We start from the raw sequence: 24,172 nt of genomic DNA on the forward strand, positions 1-24,172 counted from the left end.
ACTCCTTATTTCAAGCGAGGGGAATTACTCTGAAGGTATATCTCACTGCGGATTTTCTTCTTAAAGTCATTTTTTTCCTCCCCTTCTTTTTTATCTTTTTTCTCAAGGGATTTTATATCCGAGCGTGAAATCCTTTTGAGACATGATTCAATATTAATTCGACTATATAAAAAAAAACGAAGGATTCATATTATTTTTCTTGGGACTAATTTTCTTTTCATCTTTTGGCGTCTTTACCGCGATGCTGTGGTTTTGAGAATTATGGATTTCCATTTTTACGAGTTATTCTAGGTATATATTTATCTTCTAATGGCTCTCTCTCTCTTTCTCTCTTTTCATCGTTTCAGTTTTGCTTGAGTGTCGCAATTTTTATTTCTTGTTTTTCTTATTTTCAAAAAATGATACTAACTTGAGAGTGAAGAGGAGAATGCCTGCTGAGAAATGAAGAAGACCTGGACCGGCTCCCGCGGAGTAGGGATGCTCGGAAACAATATCCTCGACATGCGGAAATAGTTTTCTGAGCACACCAGGAGAACGCCACGGCACGTGCCTCTCTCCCACTGACACCCACGTGTCGTTATATTCCTTCGCTCTTTTTTTTTCATCTTGTCTTCATCCGGGTATTTTTGAACGTTCACCCGCGACGAAAATTCGACACGCGCACGAATTTGTTTGTATTTTGTCATTTATTTAGCAATTTTTTGAAAATTCATGCTTTTTTTCTTTATGGATTTAAAATTTATTATTTTAATTTATTTTATCAATTAATTTCTGAAATGTTTGAATTTTTCTGGAATTATTCACGAAACAATTTTTCAAATTTGTTTGTCAGATTAATTTTTAAAAATTTGTCAAAATTATTTTTTAAATTTATTTGTTAAATTAATTTTTCAAATTTATTTGTTAAATCTTGGTTTCAAAGTTATTTGTTTAATTTATTTTTCAAATTCATTTTTTAAATATATTTTATCAATTGTGGCGAGCTCTTAACTCACAAAATTTGAATTAGTAAAAATGTTAACCTAATTTGAATTTGTGACTGAAATTTTGCTTTTGAATTAGTAAATCTTACTAACAAATTAGTAGAAATTACTATTTATTTTGAAATAATCATGTTTTAACAATTGTAAATAATAATTTTATTATTAAATTTTAATAAAATTCTTGATAGCAACTTAAATTCTCCTAAACAATTTTATTACAAAATTCGTAAATAATTAAATTTTTTTGAATAGAATGTTGTTTTTTAATTGAAAATTTAATATAATTTTAATTGAAAATTATTTAAATAATTGAAATTTACAAAGAATTTTATTAAAACTTTTGAGAATGCATGAATTTTTTAGATAAATTTTATTACAATTTTTAAAAGTATAATAATTGTACTCGTTCGAGAAATTTTATTAAAATTCTATTAAAAATAATTGAATGTTTTGAAGAATTTTATTGAAGTTTTAGGAAATAACTGAATTCTTTCGAAAAATTGTATTGAAAATAATTGATTCCCTTCGTCAAAATTTTATTAAAAATTTTTTGAAAAATATGTAATTGAATTTCTGTGAAGAATTTAACTATTTATAAAAATAATTTAATTCTTCCAAAGAATGTTATTATTTAAGAGAATAATTGATTTCTTGTGATTAATAATTCTAAAAATTTTCTTTTTGTTTCAGACTAAAAGAAAGCATCTTCGAAGTTGATTTATGCAGACAACAATAAAACCTGTGAGTCCTAATTATTTCTTAAAATAAACGAAATATTATTTAAATTAATTTATTTTAAATACTTTATTAACTGACTAATTGAAAAGAAAATTCTTTTCACTTTAGTAAAAAGGGACTATAGAATTTTTTAATATTCTGAATATTCTAAATTAATTCTAATTCTAAATTAATTACTCTGAAGTAAAATGTAGAAAGAATATTTTAAAAACCTTATATTTTTTAACCAACAGAATTTATTTTAAAATCTTTTTTTTTTCTGAAAGAAAAGTTTTAAAAAATTTGAGTAAGTGAGAAAATAATTTGACAAATAACTACAAATTCTTACATTCTTTGCCTATACTCGTATTAAAAATTCTGGAATTTTAAAAATTAACAAGCAGTAAAATTCTAAAATTGAAAATTTATCTAACGATAGAATTTTTTTTGAATTTCAAATAAAGAATTACGGAGCGCCGCGCGGCAAAATTGAAACTTTAATGAGAAATGAAAGACGTTTAATTTTGAGATCGTTAATTTTGCACGATTCGTTATGCGCGACGCGATTCCATAGGCTATCGAATAAGCGATAAGCGGAATTCAAATAAAGATTTTGTTTCTTTTTCATTCTTTTTATATTTTTTTTTCTCTTTTGGTCACTGTGCCGAAGATAGTGCATGATTACCGTTCGTGATAAATTGCTTTTTGAAAAAAAAATTTCTCGTTGGTCAACTGCGTATATATATATATATATATATAGTTGTCCGGTAATCTTTCTCCTTCTCTATATATAAAAGACAATTTTAATCGTGCCTCGATCATTTATTCTCATCCTCTTAACATTTATATAAACTTGGCTTTCTTTCTCATCTCATATAATAAAGACATTTACTTTAATGTTGCCTTGTAATTTTTTTTTAAAAGAAAAAAGATCAGAGAGAATTCAACAAATGACGATTGCGACACATGAATAGAACATCATTTTTAATTCGAATGTATTGCCTTAATGGGAATATATACAAATTTCTGTTTTTGATTAATATTCATTTTATCATTTCGATATTTATCATATTATATTTCTTATATATTCACGCACAGGTGAATTATAAAATTAGTCTTCTTCTCTATTCAACAAGAATCTCAAAAGTATCATTTTTTTTATAACTTTCGAATAAATTTTATGTCTTGAAACATTTTTTTTTTAATTGACAATATGCGATCATAAAAAACGAAGTAAAATTTCAATTAAAAGAAAAATTTCTTTGATAAAAATTTTACTTCGTTTTTTATGATTATTATTGAAATATAATTATTAATTTATTATTATTAATAAAATTTCAAAAAAAAAAACTTTGCGTTTTTTTTTATATAAAAACTAATAATTGATTTATTATTAGGGTCCATTAAAAAAATACGTGACACTTTCAGGGGAAAATGGGGGGGGGGGATAAAATTTCAAAAAAAAAACTTTGCATATTTTTTTAATGTATTTTTTTATACAAAAACCTAATAATTAAGTTTAAATTATTTTAATTAATTAAAACTAACAAAAAATATGTTATTTATTATTTGGGGTCATTCAAAAAATACGTACAGCTTTCAGGGGGAAGAGAGGGTGTGGGGTGGGGGGGTAAAATTAGAAAAAAGCTTTCCTTTTCTTAAACCCACTTTTTGAATATATTTTTTTTATTAATAAAAATATAAAAATTTATTATTAACAATATATAGTACTTATTTTGTTAAAATTAGTAATTAAAATTTTTAAAATTAATAATTAAAATTATTATAATTAATAATTAAAATTATTATAATTAATAATTAATATTATTACAATTAATAATTAAAATAATTAAACTTAATAATAATTAATTTATTAATTAATATTAATCCAAAAAAAAAATTCAAAAATTGTAAATTCACACACGCGATGATTTCGACAAAGAAGGAGAAACAAGTCTCTTTGCGGTTTTTTGACTGCGGACGTATAAAAATTCTCGTTTCATAAACAACAATTAATTGGCAATGAATTTCATCGTAACAAGTTGGAAGGGATAGGGGAGGAACAGGGGGGCGAAGATTCTGAGGATTGCATTCCTTTGGACATCTTTGGAACCAAAAGAGTTCTCTGCGTGCGCGCGTTTAAACTTCCGGTAGCTGAAATAAAAACAATTTGTGTCCACTATATATACTATATATATAAACGAAGAGCAGGTGCGACTCAAATTCGAGGAAAAGATTTTTAATTGATTATTTTTGACAAGTTTTCTTTTATATTGCGGTTAAAAGCCGCGCGATGCTAATTTGATTCGTGAAAATTTTATTCCCTTTTATGCATTAGACGTGGAACTGAATTTAATATATTTTCCCATTTTAATGTCTTAATGTGACATAATCTGTGGTATTTAATCTTTGGAGTTTCGTTTTTTTTGTGTTTTCGATTTCTTTTGATGGAACACTTGATCTTGACCCTGAGATATTATATATTGGGAAATTGTTTTTTCGTGGGTTTTTTTTGTATCGAAATTTTAAAAAATTCAAATTAATTGTAGGCTTTGCGCTCATCTATACTAAAACCTACTATTTACTACTTTTTTACGTTATCCTACTATTTAGGTACTTTTTTTAGATTTCTGTCACTAAAATCTACTATTTCTGTTTCTTTTTTTTGAGAATTTACACTACTTTAAATTTGCTAATACTAGAAATCAAAAAACTATTCTCAATAATAATAATTCAATTCTTTAAAACGATTCAATTATATTCAAAAAATATTTGAAATTCAATTATTTCCAATGTTTATAGTATTTTCATAAAATTTCGCAAAAGAATTCAATTATTTAAAAAAAAAAATTATAAAATTTATCCAAAAATTCAATTATTTTCATAAATAATAAAATTTCCTCAGGAATTCAATTAATTTCGTCTAACATTTTCGAAATAATTTCAAAAAAATCAATTATTTTCAAAAATAACAAAATTTTTCAAAGAAATACAATTTTTTTAAAACATTTTAATAAAATTTTTCTTTATAATTCAATTATTTTCATAAATATCATAAATAATAAAATTCTTCTCAGAAATTCAATTATTTTTGAAAACTTTAATAAAATTTTATGGAACTATTCAATTATTTTCATAAATAATAATATTCATCGCAGGATTTCAATTATTTATAATAAAATTTTAAAGGAATTGCTCAAAAAATGTAATTATTTTAAAAAATTTCATTTCATTTTCTCGAAAAAGTCAAATATTTAAAAAAATGTTTTTTTAAAATTCTTTGGATAAATTCCATTTTTTTTTTAAATATTAGAATTTTTCACAGGAATTCAATTATTTTCAAATATTTTAATAAAATTGTTCTAATAAAATCAATTATTCTAAATACAATTTTAATTAAATTTCTTTGAAATAATTCAATTATTGTTTTAGATTTTAATAACATTCTTCCTAAAAATTACATTATTTAGGGGAACATAGTCTAGGTCGGCCACCTTTTTGACTTTTGTTTATAACTTTTTTTTAAAAATGAATTTGGACAATTGAAGTATATGGTTGGAAAGTCCTGTTTAATAGGAACATTTTTTCTGTACAAAGTAAATTGACAGGTTTAAAAATGAAAAAGTTATAAAGATTTAAAAAAAAAAAAATTTGTAGTCCAGGTTGGCCATTACAGTCAAGGTCGGCCATGTTTAAAATTCAAAGGGCATTAATCGTTAAAAAATAAAATGACATGTTTAGAGTTACGGAAAATTGATTCTTTATTGTTTACAGTTTGTAACTTAATGAAATAACAAAATAATAACAATAAACAATATAAAAAAATAAATATAAATAAAAAAAATTTTTGCACTAAAATATTAATAAAATTAAATAAAAATATTAATAAGATGATCAATTATATTATGAGTTATACAGAATTGCAGTTTTTGCAAATGAAGTAGCTCGTCCTCAACTTTGCGCATTTTAAACACATAGTGGCCGACCTTGACAGTAAGTAACATTACCGAATTGTTGTAACCATAAAGAAATACGTTTCGGGATTCGATTTTTTACTTTGTTTTCCTTTCAACCATGAGTCCCACAAATTTTCTGCATACTTGCCTTGACGATTCAATTTGTTTTTTATCTTTTATTAATGGTTTTTCACATTATGCACAAAACTTTTTTTGAGCTTTTTTTGTACCGACGTCACAGAAAACACAATTTTCGATTTTCCGAAAATGTAATTGAACAAAAAGTTAGGTTTCACTAAGACAAGCTTCGACAAAAATGCGCGTAGGTGGCGCTAGTGAACTTGACAAAAAAACGCGAGTGGCCTACCTAGACAGTAGGCCAACCTTGACTACATTCCCCTACATAAATAATTCTTGAAAAGAATTCAATTATGTCGATAAATAACAAAATGATTTCCGAAAGTTCAATTATTTTGAGGAACTTTAATAAAATTCTTTGCAAAATTCAATTATTTTTATAAATAATAATATTCATTACAAGTATTCAATTATTTTTAAAGGTAATAAATACATTCTTGGAAATTCAATTATTTTTAAAAATTATAATAACATCATTCGCAAGAATTCAATTACTTTCATAAAAATTAAAATGCTTTTTAAGAATTCAACTATTTTAAAAAAAAAATTAATGAAATACCACACGGACATTCAATTATTGTCAAAAATTTTAATAGAATTCTCTGTAAAATTTAATTATTTTTAAAAACTTTTCACAATTCAATGATTTTCAATATTAACTATTTTTTTTTAAATTTCCAAACAGAATTCAATTATTTTAAAAATTGGTTGTAAAAATCTTTGTAAGAATTCAATTTTTTTCATGAATAATAAAAATTTATCAGGAATTTAATTATTTAAATTAGAATTTGCATAAAATTAGTCGAAAGAAAGCAATTATTTAAAAATTTTTATAAAATTCTTCACAAGAATTAAATTATTATTATAGGTAAATATTTAAATTCTTTCATGAATAATAAAATTCTTTGTAGAAATTTAATTTATTTGCAGGATATGAAAGAAGTAAATTTTTTTCTTATAAAAATTAGGAAAAAGTCAGGAAAATAAAATATAGAATAGAATCTTTGTCAGTTTTGTGAAGTGTCTAAAACGAGTTTTTTTGGTATTCAAGTTTAATTTTTCGATAGCTACCTTTTTTAGTTTGAAAGCTAATTTTTGTTAAGAAAATCTTAAAATCTTAAAATCTTAAAATTATTTAAGTAAATTTTTCTTAAATTTAGAATGTAATTTTTTTAGTGTTTAAATAATTTTCTTTTTTGGTACCAAAATTCGATTGTTTTAAACAAATTTTTTCTTCTGAGTGACATTTTTTCTCTCGATTGGAGCAATCAGCTGACCCTAAAAATCATAAGGTATTTTTTCTCTTGATCCCTTTTGCTCGATAAAATCAAGACCTTGAATAATTAGATTAAATCAGATCTTTAGGGTAAAAAAAAAATGTAGAATGTTGCTTCAAAGGGGAGGTTGAATAATTTTGATTTCTGACAGTTCTCTTGTCACGTGGAGAGAAGTTTTCTCGCGTGTGATTCATAGCCATTCAGCTATCATCGGACCACCCAGAGATCCTTGGCTGCTCTGGAATATATGTCGAGAAATCTCAGATCTGAATGGGTTGCGCCCACGCCTGCGACTTTTAACTCAGCTCTGATTCCATGATGCACTATGTATGTATATATAGAGAGAGAAAGAGAAAAGGAAAGATAAAGAGGAGAGAGGCAGGAGAAAATTTCACTTGGTGAGGAACCATAAGACAGGCCACCTGGAAGCAATCAATAGAATAACCTCGTGGCGTTGTCGGTCGAATTAGGGGGCTTGCGAGTCTTTAATTGAACCTCTGAATAATGATCACAGATTTGGCGATAGACCCTCTCCCTCTCCTTGAGGCACATTCACTCTGAATGTCAATGTCGATCGTCCGATTAACCCGAATAGGACCACCAAGAACTCGCGATAATAGGATTAATGATCCATTTCCATTCGATTCATTGATTTATGAGTTTTGCTCTCGCAACAAGTTTACAGTTTTTTTCATTTCGATAGTTTGGTATATTTATTTTCTCAACTGATTTTCATTTTCTTTATTTTTATTTAACATATATTTTATTCTAATATATTTATTGATTATAGATCGTAATTTATTTAAATAAGATTTATATTCAAAAATTGATAAAAAAAAGTATTATTTTTACGAAGTGGGACATTTTAAGTTAACAGTTTTTCCTAACGATATCAAATTAAGAAAAAAAAACGAATCAAAACGTTGCTTCGCAACACTTTTGATTCGTTTTTTGTCTCAATTTTATATCCTTACACGGAAAGAGAATATATATTAAATTTTGTAAAAGTATTTTACAAATTGGGGAAAAAGTGCAACAAAGCGAAATTTTGATATAGAAAATACTAAACTTTAAAAAAAGTTTTGTAAAATTTATTAAAGTTATATTAGAATTTAATTAATATTCTTGATATTTGATATAATTATACTAAATTTCACATAAGTTTTTTTAAAGTTTAGTATTTTTTATATCAAAATTTCGCTTTGTCGCACTATTTCCCCAATTTGAAAATATTTTTACAAAATTTAATATATATTCTCTCTCCGTGTAGAAAAACTGTGCTTGCAGCAATATGAATAAATTTTTTAATATTATTTAATTATTTCAAAAGTTATAACGCAATTATCTTGACAAATAACAAAATTCTTCAGAAAAATTCAATTATTTTTAGGATTTTTAAAAAAATTCTTTGCAAAATTCAATTATTTTCATAAATAACAATATTCATCACAAGAATTCAATTATTTTGAAAAATAATAAAGTTCTTCAAAGAAATTCAATTGTTTTCAAAAGTAATAAAATTCTTCGAAGAAATTCAATTATTTAAAAAAATTTTAACAAATATCTCGTCAAGAATTCAATTATCTTTATAAATAGCAAAATTTTTCAAATTTCAACAAAAATTTACCAAAAAATTTAATTATTGAAAAAAAAATGTTTGATGCAATTCTATTTTTTAGAATGTAAAACATTCAATTGTTTTCATATATGTATATAATAAAATTTCATTTAGGAATTCAATTATTTTTATTGTAGAATTTTAAATATATTTTTATAACAATTTTAAATAAATTCCTCGAAAAATGTAATTATTATTCTTAAAAATTTTATTAAAACTTGACAAAAGAATACAATTTTAATAAACATTCAATTGTTCAATATAAAATAATACAATTTTTTGTAATAATTCAATTATTTTCATGAGTAGCTTTTAATTCGTCACAGAAAATGAATGATTTTTAAAAATTCTGAAGAAATTCTACAAAAGAATTCAATTATCTTGATAAACAATAAAATTCTTCCCATTAAATTATTTATTTTAAGGATTTTTAATAAAATTCTTATCCAAAATTCAATTTATTTCATAAATATCAAAATTCATTAGAAGGATTCAATTATTTTCAAAAGTAATAAAATACTTTGCAGAAATTAAATTATTGTCAGAAAAATGTAAAAATTTTCGTCTAGAATTAAATTATCTTTATAAAACGAAATTTTTCTCAAAAATTTTAATAAAATTCTTAGCAAAATTTAAATTATTTAAAGATTTAAACAAAATTTAATAAAATTTTTCGTGTAAATTCAATTTTTTTCTCAAAAATTCAATTATTTTTAACAATTTTAATAAAATTCTTTGCAAAATGTCAATTATTTAAACAAAATTTAATAAAATATTTCTCATGTATTCAATTATTTCTATGAATTATTATTTCATTCTTTTCATAAATTCAATTAAAAAATTTTAATAAAATTCTTAAAAAGTTTTCAATTATTTTCAAAAATTGTGATAAAATTCTTTAATTTAATTCGTTGCAATAATTTAATTACTTTGATAAATAACTTATAATTCGTCGCTGAAAATCAATTCTTTTCCAAAATTCAATTATTTTGATAAATGTCAAAATCCTTCACAAGAATTCAATTATTTCCAAAAATAATAAAATACTTTGCTGAAATTAAGTTATTGTCAAAAATTTGTAAAAATTCTCGTCTAGAATTAAATTATCGAAATTCTCCTCAAAAATTCAATTATTTTCAAAAATTTTAATAAAATTCTTGGCAAAATTTCAATTATTTAAAGATTTAAACAAAATTTAATAAAATTCTTCGTATGAATTCAATTTTTTTTCTCAAAAAATCAATTATTTTCAATAATTTTAATGAAATTCTTTGCAAAATTTTAATTATTTAAACAAAATTTAATAAAATATTTCTCATGTATTCAATTATTTTTATAGATTATTATTTCATTCTTTTCATAAATTTAATTAAAAATTTTTAATAAAATTCTTACAAAGTTTTCAATTATTTTTAAAAATTGTAATAAAATTCTTTAATTTAAGAAATTTTATTAAAATTTTAATTAAATTCCTTAAAAGAAATCAATTATTTTCAAAAGTTGTTGAATTGTCTATAGAAAATAATAAATTGATTTTAAATGATGAAAATAATTTCGAAATAGTTGGAGTATCAATATTCTTATAAAAAAAAGGATTTTATCACTCGGTCATCTTTAATTAGCTATTATACAAAGTATTATAAAAACATAGTAGAAACTATTAAAAAAACATTGATTTCTTCATGTTTATAATAATATTCTTATAAGTTGTTGAATTTCGAAAGGTTTGAATTCGATGAAATTTTTGAAAATCCTAATACCTATGGAAAAATAATAATGTTTACATTTATATTTTAAAGAAATATTGTTGATATTTTCGAATAATTTTTCAATTAGAGAAATTACTAAATAAATGTATTAGAACATTATTTTCTTAATATCAAATCATTTTTAGACTGAAGCAGAATATTCTTTAGGGCCAGGAAAAAAGTCAAAATTGAAAATTCTGTCTGAAAATCAAGGAAAAGTCAAGGAAAACCAAAGTTAAATTTTTGTGGCAACCCTGATATATATATACTTCACCTTGAAATTTATAGAACCAAAAAAAACCCTCGAGACTTTGCAAAGTGGTAGGCGTTTATTTTCCAATGAATTTCTTGTTTATTGACCAACTTGTAACTAAACGTTAATTACCCGAAGCTCGATTTAGTAATTACTCATGCGCGATACATACCAGCGGGTCATTATACAACAAGTCGTGAATCCGCGACATAAGGAACTGTGCATATAGCAATATACCAAGCGCGTTTAAAAAGCTCCCTAATAAGGAGCGCACGAAACCAATAATTCGACATTTATTCCTGAATTACCATTTCAGTTGTGCGCCTTATATTTTATTGATGCTCATACTCGCACAAAACGCGTGAGAGAGAAAGAGAGTGAGAATCGCAAAAGAAAATAACAAAACTTCCCTTCTTCTTGATGTCGGTGTTGCAAAAGCTGAGAAAAACTTCACCTTCGTATAGATCGTGCGTTTGGATTATTCGATAATGAAGACTACTCTTTTTTGCTTGATATATTCAATACGAATCCTTATTCCCACCCCTCCCCTTTTTTCTCTTTCTTCACTCTTTCTTTGACATTTCGTTTGAGAAATTCTGCCGCACTTATAATAAGGGTCTCACTTATTGTTTTTCGAAAAGTTTCGAATTATTTTTCTTGAATGAAATTATCCTTCTCACCGCAGACTTTCAGTCGTTATATGCTCTATCAATTTGAATTAGGTAACAATAACTGTAATTAAAACGATGCTCTTGAATTCGAGAATTTAGCTCCCCAAGTGTTGGTAACAGCAAAAATTCAAAACTTAGATAATTCAAAACTTCAAAATTCAACTCTCCTAATGTTAAAAACCTAGAAAATTCAAAACCTCAAAATTTCAACCACCCAAATGCTCAAAACCTAGAAAATTCAAAACTTCGAAATTCAATTCTTCGAAATTCAATTCTTCGATTATTCAAAATCTCGAAAATTTAACTCCCCGAATATTTAAAATCTAGATCATTCAAAACCTAAAAATTACAACTATAAGCTATAACCCTTCAAAAAATAATTATTGAAAGATTTGTCTACAGTTATTTAATAGTCGAAAAATTCAAAATATCCGAGACCTGTGAATTCCTAAAGAACTTTTTCAAAATTTATCGCAAAATAATTGATTTAATGCCTAAAAAGAAGAATATATCGAAAAGAAGAAAAAGAAAATTTCGACTCGGTCGTTTTGAGGGAGAAAAAAAAATATCACAATTCAGAATTCGAAAGGAATTACTGTCGGATCCCTTGGGGGAGCAAAGCATTTTTAGAAAAAAGTTTCAAAAATACAGAAGCGCTAGCAAATGTTAATGACCGGATACTAATTTCGTGGATGGCCCGGGGGAATTAATTGAGAGAATGCGTCTCTCGGCGAACTCGAGGACCAATTTGTCCGAATTTTTTTGCCCCGCACACTGCTACTTCCATTTTAGCTCCCCCTTCTCTCTCTCTCTCTCTCTTTCTCTCTCTTTATACGCTATCGCGCGCGTGTTTCTCGTTTGAGAGAGCGAGTACAATTTTCATTTGGTATAGAAACTGTTACATCGCATGCACAAACGTGTTGAACCCCTTCGAGGCAAAATCTTCACAGTATTTATACGATACGTACAGTAGAACGTACGAATGCCTTCCCCCTGAAGTTGCTGCAGAAAAATGATAATTTATTGTCAAACTTGAGTTTCTATATCCCATGCCTAAAAAATTGACGTGTGTTTTGATGTCATCGTTGGTCATCGTTGTAAACATTAAACAGTTTAATGTTTACCATTACATTAAAGTTAAAAATACATTAAAATTTTTAAAAAATGGTAATGAATGGTGAAAAAAAGTTAGTGATTAAAGTGAGGTGAGAAATATTTTTATATTGGTAAGTAAAAAAAATGTTTTGTAATAAAAAAACAAATCTAAAAAGTGGTTATGTTAAAAAAAATAAGAATTTTACATAAAGCTTCTTTTAATTCATTGATTCAATAAATAATTTAAATATGGAAACAAATCAAATAATTAGTTATTAAAAAAATATAAATATAAACTAGGAAATTTTTTTTTCAATTCATAACCTTTAAAAATAATAGAATGAAAATTTTTATTAAATAAATTTTTATAACTTTTTCTGCATTGAATATTTTTATCTTTTTTTAAAAATAAGAATCAATTTCTCGTGTTTTACACTAATCAATAATGTTTCTCTTTTTCATTGAGAAATTTTTTTGATATACGGAAAATTAAATTAAATCTGTTTTGATAAAAAAATAAAAATTACTATTAGAATGAAATTAAATTAATAATTAAATTGCTCTATTAGAAATTGCTATTTTTAAATTAGCTTTCACTATTTTTGAAAAAAATTTCTTTAATAAAAATTCGAAAATTTTTCCTCAAAAGTAGTAAAATTTAATCTGTAAATAATAATTTTTTAATAATAAATTGTAGAACGCTGGAATTTGTTTTTATTCTATTAAAATATTCTTTTCTTATTTTTATTTAAATAACAAAAAAATTTTCAGCATCAGTATAAAAGTTTCATGAAGCTGCCGAATTAATTGATCATAGGAAAATTGTATAAAGAAAACAATGTAGGGACAATTTTCATCATTGCATCAACAATTTTCCAAAAATGAAGCACTACCTATTCGTGGCACGCGAGGTTGTCAAATGCGAAAAATGCGTTGTCCTTGGTTTTCAATCCTGGGCGAAGCACGTACCCTAGAACAATTGGAACGAAATGATGGCGAATTGTCTCTTCTGCAAAGTAAGCTTTTCATAATTTTTTCTTAAGTGTTTAAATTTTTAATTTTTCTCATCGGATCTTACCTTCATCCTGTCAGATTTTCCAATTTCATAAGCATTTCTTCTAATTGATTGCATTTTTTTAAAACAGAGGAGAATGCCATCATTGATGGGAGAAACATTTCCCCGCACCAAATCGGAACCGAATGTGTTATATAACTGGTGATTTGCACCAGACTCAGAGTGTAGCTGAAATTGAGTTGATCTGGCGGTGGTTCGAGCCCTTCATTGAAGAACGGAATTTCAGAGAAGAATCGAAATGGAATTGGAATTTAAATTAACATGCCGCAAAAGTGAAAAGAACAATAAATTCGCCATTAGTGACTCTGACGTAGGACTCTCAAGACGAGTCACTTTTGACATTTGCAAGATTTTTTAATAAAAAATAAATTTTTGGGACCAAAAAAATTATTTTTATTTGTTTTTTTTTTTTCAATTTTTCGCTAAAAAAGTAAGTGTTCCAGGAGACATTAGTTCAAATAAGTTCTTTGGCTTGCTGATTATTTGCCTGCTCGATTTTATCTCTCAAGACGAATCACTTTTGATATTTGCAAGAGTTTTTAATGAAAAATAAATTTGTGGGACCAAAAAAATGATTTTTATTTGTCTTTTTTTCAATTTTTCACTTAAAATGTAAGTTTCCCAGGAGACGTAATTTAAAATAAGTTCTTTGGCTTGCTGATTATTTGCCTGCTCGATTTCATCTTTCAAGACGAATCACTTTTGACATTTGCAAGATTTTTTAATAAAAAATAAATTTTTGGGACAAAAAAATTATTTTTATTTGTTTTTTTTTTCAATTTTTCGCTATAAATGTAAGTGTTCCAGGAGACATTAGTTGAAGTGAGTTCTTTAGCTTGCTAATTATTTGCTTGCTCGATATCATCTTTCAAGTCGAGTAACTTTTGAGATTTGCAAGAGTTTTTAATAAATAATAAATTTTTGAGACCAAAAAAATGATTTTTATTTGTCTTTTTTTCAATTTTTCACTTAAAATGTAAGTTTCCCAGGAGACGTAATTTGAAATGAGTTCTTTGGCTTGCTGATTATTTGCCTGCTCGATTTCATCTCTCAAGACGAATCACTTTTGACATTTTTAAGATTTTTTAATAAAAAATAAATTTTTGGGACCAAGAAAATGATTTTTAAATGTTATTTTTATCAATTTTTCGCTATAAATCTAAGTGTCCCTGGAGACGAAAGTTCAAATGAGTTCTTTGGCTTACTGATTATTTGCCTGCTCAATTACATTTCTCAAGACAAATCACTTTTGATATTTGCAAGAGTTTTTAATAAAAAAATAAATTTTTGGGACCAAGAAAATGATTTTTAAATGTTATTTTTATCAATTTTTCACTATAAATCTAAGTGTACCTGGAGACGACAGTTGAAATGAGTTCTTTGGCTTGCTGATTTTTTGCCTGCTCGATTTCATCGCTCAAGACGAATCATTTTTGACATTTGCAAGATTTTTTAATAAAAAATACATTTTTGGGAGCAAGAAAATGATTTTTAAATGTCATTTTTATCAATTTTTCGCTATAAATCTAAGTGTCCCTGGAGACGAAAGTTCAAATGAGTTCTTTGGCTTGCTGATTATTTGCCTGCTCGATTTTATCTCTCAAGACGAATCACTTTTGATATTTGCAAGAGTTTTTAATGAAAAATAAATTTGTGGGACCAAAAAAATGATTTTTATTTGTCTTTTTTTTCAATTTTTCACTTAAAATGTAAGTTTTCCAGGAGACGTAATTTAAAATAAGTTCTTTGGCTTGCTGATTTTTTGCCTGCTCGATTTCATCGCTCAAGACGAATCACTTTTGACATTTGCAAGATTTTTTAATAAAAAATACATTTTTGGGAGCAAGAAAATGATTTTTAAATGTCATTTTTATCAATTTTTCGCTATAAATCTAAGTGTCCCTGGAGACGAAAGTTCAAATGAGTTCTTTGGCTTGCTGATTATTTGCCTGCTCGATTTTATCTCTCAAGACGAATCACTTTTGATATTTGCAAGAGTTTTTAATGAAAAATAAATTTGTGGAACCAAAAAAATGATTTTTATTTGTCTTTTTTTTCAATTTTTCACTTAAAATGTAAGTTTCCCAGGAGACGTAATTTAAAATAAGTTCTTTGGCTTGCTGATTTTTTGCCTGCTCGATTACATCTCTCAAGACAAATCACTTTTGATATTTGCAAGAGTTTTTAATAAATAATATATTTTTGGGACCAAGAAAATGATTTTTAAATGTCATTTTTACCAATTTTTCGCTATAAATCTAAGTGTCCCTGGAGACGAAAGTTCAAATGAGTTCTTTGGCTTGCTGATTATTTGCCTGCTCGATTTTATCTCTCAAGACGAATCACTTTTGATATTTGCAAGAGTTTTTAATGAAAAATAAATTTGTGGGACCAAAAAAATGATTTTTATTTGTCTTTTTTTCAATTTTTCACTTAAAATGTAAGTTTCCCAGGAGACGTAATTTAAAATAAGTTCTTTGGCTTGCTGATTATTTGCCTGCTCGATTACATCTCTCAAGACAAATCACTTTTGATATTTGCAAGAGTTTTTAATAAATAATATATTTTTGGGACCAAGAAAATGATTTTTAAATGTCATTTTTACCAATTTTTCGCTATAAATCTAATTGTCCCTGGAGACGAAAGTTCAAATGAGTTCTTTGGCTTATTGATTATTTGCCTGCTCGATTACATCTCTCAAGACGAATCACTTTTGACATTTTTAAGATTTTTTAATAAAAAATAAATTTTTGGGACCAAGAAAATGATTTTTAAATGTCATTTTTACCAATTTTTCACTATAAATCTAAGTGTCCCTGGAGACGACAGTTGAAATGAGTTCTTTGGCTTGCTGATTATTTGCCTGCTCGATTTCATCTCTCAAGACGAATCACTTTTGACATTTTTAAGATTTTTTAATAAAAAATAAATTTTTGGGACCAAGAAAATGATTTTTATTTGTCTTTTTTTCAATTTTTCACTTAAAATGTAAGTTTCCCAGGAGACGTAATTTAAAATAAGTTCTTTGGCTTGCTGATTATTTGCCTGCTCGATTACATCTCTCAAGACAAATCACTTTTGATATTTGCAAGAGTTTTTAATAAATAATATATTTTTGGGACCAAGAAAATGATTTTTAAATGTCATTTTTACCAATTTTTCGCTATAAATCTAATTGTCCCTGGAGACGAAAGTTCAAATGAGTTCTTTGGCTTGCTGATTATTTGCCTGCTCGATTTCATCTCTCAAGACGAATCACTTTTGACATTTTTAAGATTTTTTAATAAAAAATAAATTTTTGGGACCAAGAAAATGATTTTTAAATGTCATTTTTATCAATTTTTCGCTATAAATCTAAGTGTCCCAGGAGTCGTAAGTTGAAATGAGTACTTTTACTTTTTGATGAATGTTCTGCTCGATTTCATCTCTTAAGACGAATCACTTTTGAGATTTGCAAGAATTGTTAATGTAAACTAAATTTTTTGGACCAAGAAAATGATATTTAAAAGCCTTTTTTCAATTATCCGCTATAAATTTGTCCATGGAGACGAAAGTTGAAATGAATTCTTTGGTTTTGTGATTAATTCCCAGCTTTTTATGAAACTCGACTCGGCCTGAGCTCGGCATGAATAGTGAAATGCTCGAAAATACTCGATCGAGCTTCGAGCTTTTTGCACACCTCTAATTTTTTTATAAAATTTCCGCTCACTTTTCGGTACGAATTCCGCTAGCAATTCGTGTTTATTACTAGCGGATTTTTATACAAAATTATTAAAAAATTTCTTTTGGAATTGCGAATGGAAATACGGATGTAACATCTACTGAAAATTTTTTTAGAACAATTTTTCCTCTCTTTTCCGTATGAATTCCGTTAGTACTTCGTATGTATTATTACAAATTTTTAATTTTGAATTAAATTCATTGGTAATGCACACAAATTTCTAGCAGAATTCGTAAGGAAAAGAGAGCGGAAATTGTTCAAAAAAATTTTTCAGCAGATATTACGTACGGATTTCCATTTGCAAATCCAAGCGGAATTTTTGCAAAAATTTGAATAAAAATTCACTAGTAATACGCACGAAGTACTTGAGGAATTGGAACCGAAAAGTGGACGACAATTTATCCAAAAATATTTTTAGCTGATATTACTTACGGAATTCCATTCGCAATTCCTAACGGAATTTTTCAAATGTTAAATAAAAATTCTTTATCATTTCACATGAAATTCGTATGAAAAAGTGACCAGAAAATCTTTTAAAAAAATATTGGATCAGCCATTTTGAATTTTGAAAAACTAACATCAGATTTGTTATCAGCGAACGCGAAAACTCCCGAGTAACTAGCTTTAAGCGAAATAGATTAATTATTAACTTTATCGTCGGCCATATTAGATCCGTCATTTTGAATTTTAAAAAACTAACATGGGATTCGTTAATCAGCGAACACGGAAACCCCCGAGTAACGAGTTTATTTATTTATTTACTTTTATTGAAAGTTTATTTCTTTCAATATCTTGCGGTGCGTCCAATAATTGTGTGAGAAAAGCAAACAAAGCAGTTTCACCAATTTGAGCAATTTTTGAAAAGAACTCGTTCTTTCATATCGCCTTTTTCTCTGAGATCAAGTCACCTAAACTCTTTCCCGAGAACCTTCTGCGCAGTCCAAAGATCATGAAAAATGATGGTTCGGAGCTAAACGAATAACGCTTTTTTAGTATGATTTCTGAGCGAATTCAGTATGTTTTCATACTAAAAACTCACGACAGAGGGCATTCGAAGCGCATTAAATATTTCAATACCATTTAATGCAAAAATTTCTCTTAGTGCAGGTTTAAGTGGTTTAACATCCGACTTTTTAAAAAGTAGGATATATTTATCTTATAATAAAACTATTTTTTCTAAATGCAAATATTATTTAATACGTAATTGACTTTTAACTATTTCAATTATTGTATTATTTCCTTTTTTATTAGTAAGGTTAACTAACTAGAAGATGTCTGTTACAATATTTATTAGTTATTGGCATAACAGAAATAAGTTTCCCTCACTAATAAAATGCTAACTGCGACTACCTAACTTTCTACTAAAATAAATTGTATCTCTAACCATCGAATTAGCCGCAGTATAGTTTACTAACCAAAATGGTATTTCTATCCATTTTATTAGTTGCCTTGACTACTTCGTTGTCTCAGTGTAAGAGAGAAAATCAATTAGAGTGAAAGAGACAGTAAATTTAAATTTCTACCCGCGTGGTAATGAAAAAATTAGCAAATTGAACTTTGGTTAAAATATGGGCAAAGAATAGCAGGAAAAAAAACCAATTTTTTTTCTACCATACTTTGCCCATGTTTTTGCCAAAGTTGAAAATAGTAATTTTTTCATTACCAAAAATAGGAAAAAATCGATTTTTATCTCCCATACTTTTCCCATGTTTTTGCCAAAGTTGAAAATAGTAATTTTTTCATTACCAAAAATAGGAATAAATCGATTTTTCTTTCTCCCATACTTTGCCCATGTTTTTGCCAAAGTTGAAAATAAGATTTTTTTCATTACCAAAAATGTTAAAAAATCGATATTTTTTCTCTTATACTTTGCCCATGTTTTTGCCAAATTTGAAAATAGTATTTTTTCATTACCAAAAATGTTGAAAAATCGATTTTTTTTCTCCCATACTTTGCCCATGTTTTTGCCAAAGTTGAAAATAAGATTTTTTTCATTACCAAAAATGTTAAAAAATCGATATTTTTTCTCTTATACTTTGCCCATGTTTTTGCCAAATTTGAAAATAGTATTTTTTCATTACCAAAAATGTTGAAAAATCGATTTTTTTTCTCCCATACTTTGCCCATGTTTTTGCCAAAGTTGAAAATAGTAATTTTTTCATTACCAAAAATAGGAATAAATCGATTTTTCTTTCTCCCATACTTTGCCCATGTTTTTGCCAAACTTGAAAATAGTAATTTTTTCATTACCAAAAATAGGAATAAATCCATTTTTCTTTTTCCCATACTTTGCCCATGTTTTTGCCAAAGTTGATAATAGTATTTTTTTCATTACCAAAAATAGGAATAAATCGATTTTTTTTTCCCATACTTTGCCCATGTTTTTGCTAAAGTTAAAAAAAGTAATTTTATTGTTACTAAAAATAGGAAAAAATCGATCTTTTATCTCTTATACTTTGCCCATGTTTTTGCTAAAGTTGAAAATAGTATTTTTTTCATTACCAAAAATGTTAAAAAATCGATTTTTTTTCCCATATTTGCCCATGTTTTTGCCAAAGTTGAAAATAGTATTTTTTCATTACCAAAAATAGGAAAAAATCGATTTTTTTCTCCCAAACTTTCCCCATGTTTTTGCCAAAGTTGAAAATAGTAATTTTTTCATTACCAAAAATAGGAATAAATCGATTTTTCTTTCTCTTATACTTTGCCCATGTTTTTGCCAACGTTGAAAAAAGTAATTTTTTCATTGCCAAAAATGTTAAAAAATCGATTTTTTTTTCTCCCACACTTTGCCCATGTTTTTGCTAAAGTTGAAAATAGTATTTTTTTCATTACCAAAAATGTTAAAAAATCGATTTTTTTTCCCATATTTGCCCATGTTTTTGCCAAAGTTGAAAATAGTATTTTTTCATTACCAAAAATAGGAAAAAATCGACTTTTTTCTCCCATACTTTTCCCATGTTTTTGCCAAAGTTGAAAATAGTAATTTTTTCATTACCAAAAATAGGAATAAATCGATTTTTCTTTCTCCCATACTTTGCCCATGTTTTTGCCAAACTTGAAAATAGTAATTTTTTCATTACCAAAAATAGGAATAAATCCATTTTTCTTTTTCCCATACTTTGCCCATGTTTTTGCCAAAGTTGAAAAAAGTATTTTTTCATTACCAAAAATAGGAAAAAATCGACTTTTTTCTCCCATACTTTTCCCATGTTTTTGCCAAAGTTGAAAATAGTAATGTTTTCATTACCAAAAATAGGAAAAAATCGATTTTTTTTCTCCCATACTTTGCCCATGGTTTTGCTAAAGTTGAAAATAGTAATTTTTTCATTGGCAAAAATGTTGAAAAATCGATTTTTTTTCTCCCATACTTTGCCCATGTTGTTGCCAAAGTTGAAAATAGTAATTTTTTCATTACAAAAAATAGAAAAAAATCGATTTTGCTTTCTCCCATACTTTGCCCATGTTTTTGCCAAAGTTGAAAATAGTAATTTTTTTATTAAAAAAAATAGGAAAAAATCGATTTTTTTTCTTCCATACTTAGCCCATGTTTTTGCTTAAGTTGAATATAATAATTTTTTCATTACCAAAAATAGGAATAAATCGATTTTTTTCTCCCATACTTTGCCCATGTTTTTGCCAAAGTTGAAAATAAGATTTTTTTCATTACCAAAAATGTTAAAAAATCGATTTTTTTTCTCCCATACTTTGCCCATGTTTTTGCCAAAGTTGAAAATAGTTTTTTTTCATTACCAAAAATAGGAAAAAATCGATTTTTTTTCTTCCATACTTTGCCCATGTTTTTGCTTAAGTTGAATATAATAATTTTTTCATTACCAAAAGTAGGAATAAATCGATTTTTTTCTCCCATACTTTGCCCATGTTTTTGCCAAAGTTGAAAATAGTATTTTTTTCATTACCAAAAATTGGAAAAAATCGATTTTTTTTCTCACGTACTTTGCCCATGTTTTTGCAAAAGTTGAAAATAGTAATTTTATCATTACCAAAAATAGGAATAAATCGATTTTTTTCTCCAATACTTTGCCCATGTTTTTGCCAAAGTTGAAATTCCTAACTTTTTTTTCCAAAAATAGGAAACTATCGTTTTTTCCTTCTCCCATACTTTGCCCATGTTTTTGCCAAAGTTGAAAAAAGTATTTTTTTCATTACTAAAAAAAGTAATAAATCGATTATCAATTTCATAGTTTTAGGTTATTCTTGACTTTTCTACCTTTTCCTTTTTTTTCTGAGATAGTGACAATTTAAACTAATCGAAAATATAAAAATTCCTGACAGTTCAAATGATCTTTAAAATTTAAAAAATTGTCAAAATTATCAATTTCATAGTTTTAGGTTATTCTTGAGTTTTCTACCTTTTCCTCTTTTTACTAAGCTAGTGACAATATAAACTAATCGAAAATATCAAAATTCCTAACAGTTCGAGTGATCTTTGATATTTAAAAAATAATAAAAATTATTAATTTCATAGTTTTAGGTTATTCTTGACTTTTCTACCTTCCCCTCTTTTTTCTGAGCAAGTGACAATTTAAACTAATTAAAAATCTCAAAATTCCTTACAGTTTGAGTGATCTTTGATATTTAAAAAATTATCAAAATTACTAATTTCATAGTTTAAGGTTATTCTTAAGTTTTCTAACTTTTCCTCTTTTTACTGAGCTAGTGACAATTTAAACTAATCGAAAATATCAAAATTCCTTACAGTTCGAGTGAGTTTGATATTTAAAAAATTATCAAAATTATCAATTTCATAGTTTTAGGTTATTCTTGAGTTTTCTACCTTTTCCTCTTTTTACTGAGCTAGTGACAATCTAAACTAATTGAAAATATCAAAATTCCTTACAGTTCGAGTGACCTTTGATATTTAAAAAGTTATCAAAATTATCAATTTCATAGTTTTAGGTTATTCTTGACTTTTCTACCTTCCCCTCTTTTTTCTGAGCAAGTGACAATTTAAACTAATCTAAAATATCAAATTCCTGACAGTTCGGGTGATCTTTCATATTTAAAAAATAATAAAAATTATCAATTTCATAGTTTTAGGTTATTCTTAACTTTTCTACCTTCCCCTCTTTTTTCTATGCTAGTGACAATTTAAACTAATCTAAAATATCAAATTCCTGACAGTTCGGGTGATCTTTCATATTTAAAAAATAATAAAAATTATCAATTTCATAGTTTTAGGTTATTCTTAACTTTTCTACCTTCCCCTCTTTTTTCTATGCTAGTGACAATTTAAACTAATCTAAAATATCAAATTCCTGACAGTTCGGGTGATCTTTCATATTTAAAAAATAATAAAAATTATCAATTTCATAGTTTTAGGTTATTCTTGACTTTTCTACCTTCCCCTCTTTTTTCTGAGCTAGTGACAATTTAAACTATCGAAAATATCAAAATTCCTTACAGTTCGAGTGATCTTTGATATTTAAAAAATATAAAATTATCAATTTCATAGTTTTAGGTTATTCTTGACTTTTCTACCTTCCCCTCTTTTTTCTAGCTAGTGACAATTTAAACTAATCGAAAATATCAAAATTCCTTACAGTTCAAGTGACCTTTGATATTTAAAAAATTATCAAAATTATCAATTTCATAGTTTTAGGTTATTCTTGACTTTTCTACCTTCCCCTCTTTTTCTAAGCTAGTGACAATTTAAACTAATCGAAAATATCAAATATCCTTACAGTTCGAGTGAAGTTTGATATTTAAAAAATTATCAAAATTATCAATTTCATAGTTTTAGGTTATTCTTGACTTTTCTACCTTTCCTTCTTTTTACTGAGCTAGTGACAATTTAAACTAATCGAAAATATCAAAATACCTTACAGTTCAAGTGACCTTTGATATTTAAAAAATTATCAAAATTATCAATTTCATAGTTTTAGGTTATTCTTGACTTTTCTACCTTCCTTCTCTTTTTCTAAGCTAGTGACAATTTAAACTAATCGAAAATATCAAAATTCCTTACAGTTCGAGTGACCTTTGATATTTAAAAAATTATCAAAATTATCAATTTCATAGTTTTAGGTTATTCTTGACTTTTCTACCTTCCCCTCTTTTTTCTAAGCTAGTGACAATTTAAACTAATCGAAAATATCAAAATTCCTTACAGTTCGAAGTGACCTTTGATATTTAAAAAATTATCAAAATTATCAATTTCATAGTTTTAGGTTATTCTTGACTTTCTACCTTCCCCTCTTTTTTCTAAGCTAGTGACAATTTAAACTAATCGAAAATATCAAAATTCCTTACAGTTCGAGTGACCTTTGATATTTAAAAAATATCAAATTATCAATTTCATAGTTTTAGGTTATTCTTGACTTTTCTACCTTCCCCTCTTTTTTCTAGAGCTAGTGACAATTTAAACTAATCGAAAATATCAAAATTCCTTACAGTTCGAGTGACCTTTGATATTTAAAAATTATCAAAATTATCAATTTCATAGTTTTAGGTTATTCTTGACTTTTCTACCTCCCCCTCTTTTTTTTAGCTAGTGACAATTTAAACTAATCGAAAATATCAAAATTCCTTACAGTTCGAGTGACCTTTGATATTTAAAAAATTATCAAAATTATCAATTTCATAGTTTTAGGTTATTCTTGACTTTTCTACCTTCCCCTCTTTTTTCTAAGCTAGTGACAATTTAAACTAATCGAAAATATCAAAATTCCTTACAGTTCGAGTGACCTTTGATATTTAAAAAATTATCAAAATTATCAATTTCATAGTTTTAGGTTATTCTTGACTTTTCTACCTCCCCTCTTTTTTCTAAGCTAGTGACAATTTAAACTAATCGAAAATATCAAAATACCTTACAGTTCAAGTGACCTTTGATATTTAAAAAATTATCAAAATTATCAATTTCATAGTTTTAGGTTATTCTGACTTTTCTACCTTCC

The 24,172-nt window shown here is 26.1% G+C and overlaps 1 protein-coding gene and 1 long non-coding RNA gene across 6 annotated transcripts in view; both read left to right on the forward strand.

Moving 5' to 3' along the window:
- Positions 1–24,172, forward strand: part of LOC122499489 — a 405,956-nt gene that overhangs the window by 261,380 nt on the left and 120,404 nt on the right. For all 5 annotated transcript variants that reach the window (XM_043607872.1, XM_043607873.1, XM_043607875.1 and 2 more), the window contains one exon: positions 1,674–1,724. In XM_043607872.1, coding sequence (XP_043463807.1) covers positions 1,704–1,724 — 21 coding nt within the window. In that variant the 5' untranslated portion in view covers positions 1,674–1,703. The remainder of the gene's footprint in view (positions 1–1,673; positions 1,725–24,172) is intronic.
- Positions 12,243–14,114, forward strand: LOC122499491. The gene is made up of 3 exons (XR_006301339.1): positions 12,243–12,587; positions 13,228–13,472; positions 13,602–14,114. It is a non-coding gene; the product is annotated as an uncharacterized LOC122499491 (long non-coding RNA).

Source organism: Leptopilina heterotoma, unplaced genomic scaffold (genome assembly GCF_015476425.1).
Source record: "Leptopilina heterotoma isolate Lh14 unplaced genomic scaffold, ASM1547642v1 Lhet_168, whole genome shotgun sequence".
In the NCBI taxonomy this organism is placed as follows: domain Eukaryota; kingdom Metazoa; phylum Arthropoda; class Insecta; order Hymenoptera; family Figitidae; genus Leptopilina; species Leptopilina heterotoma.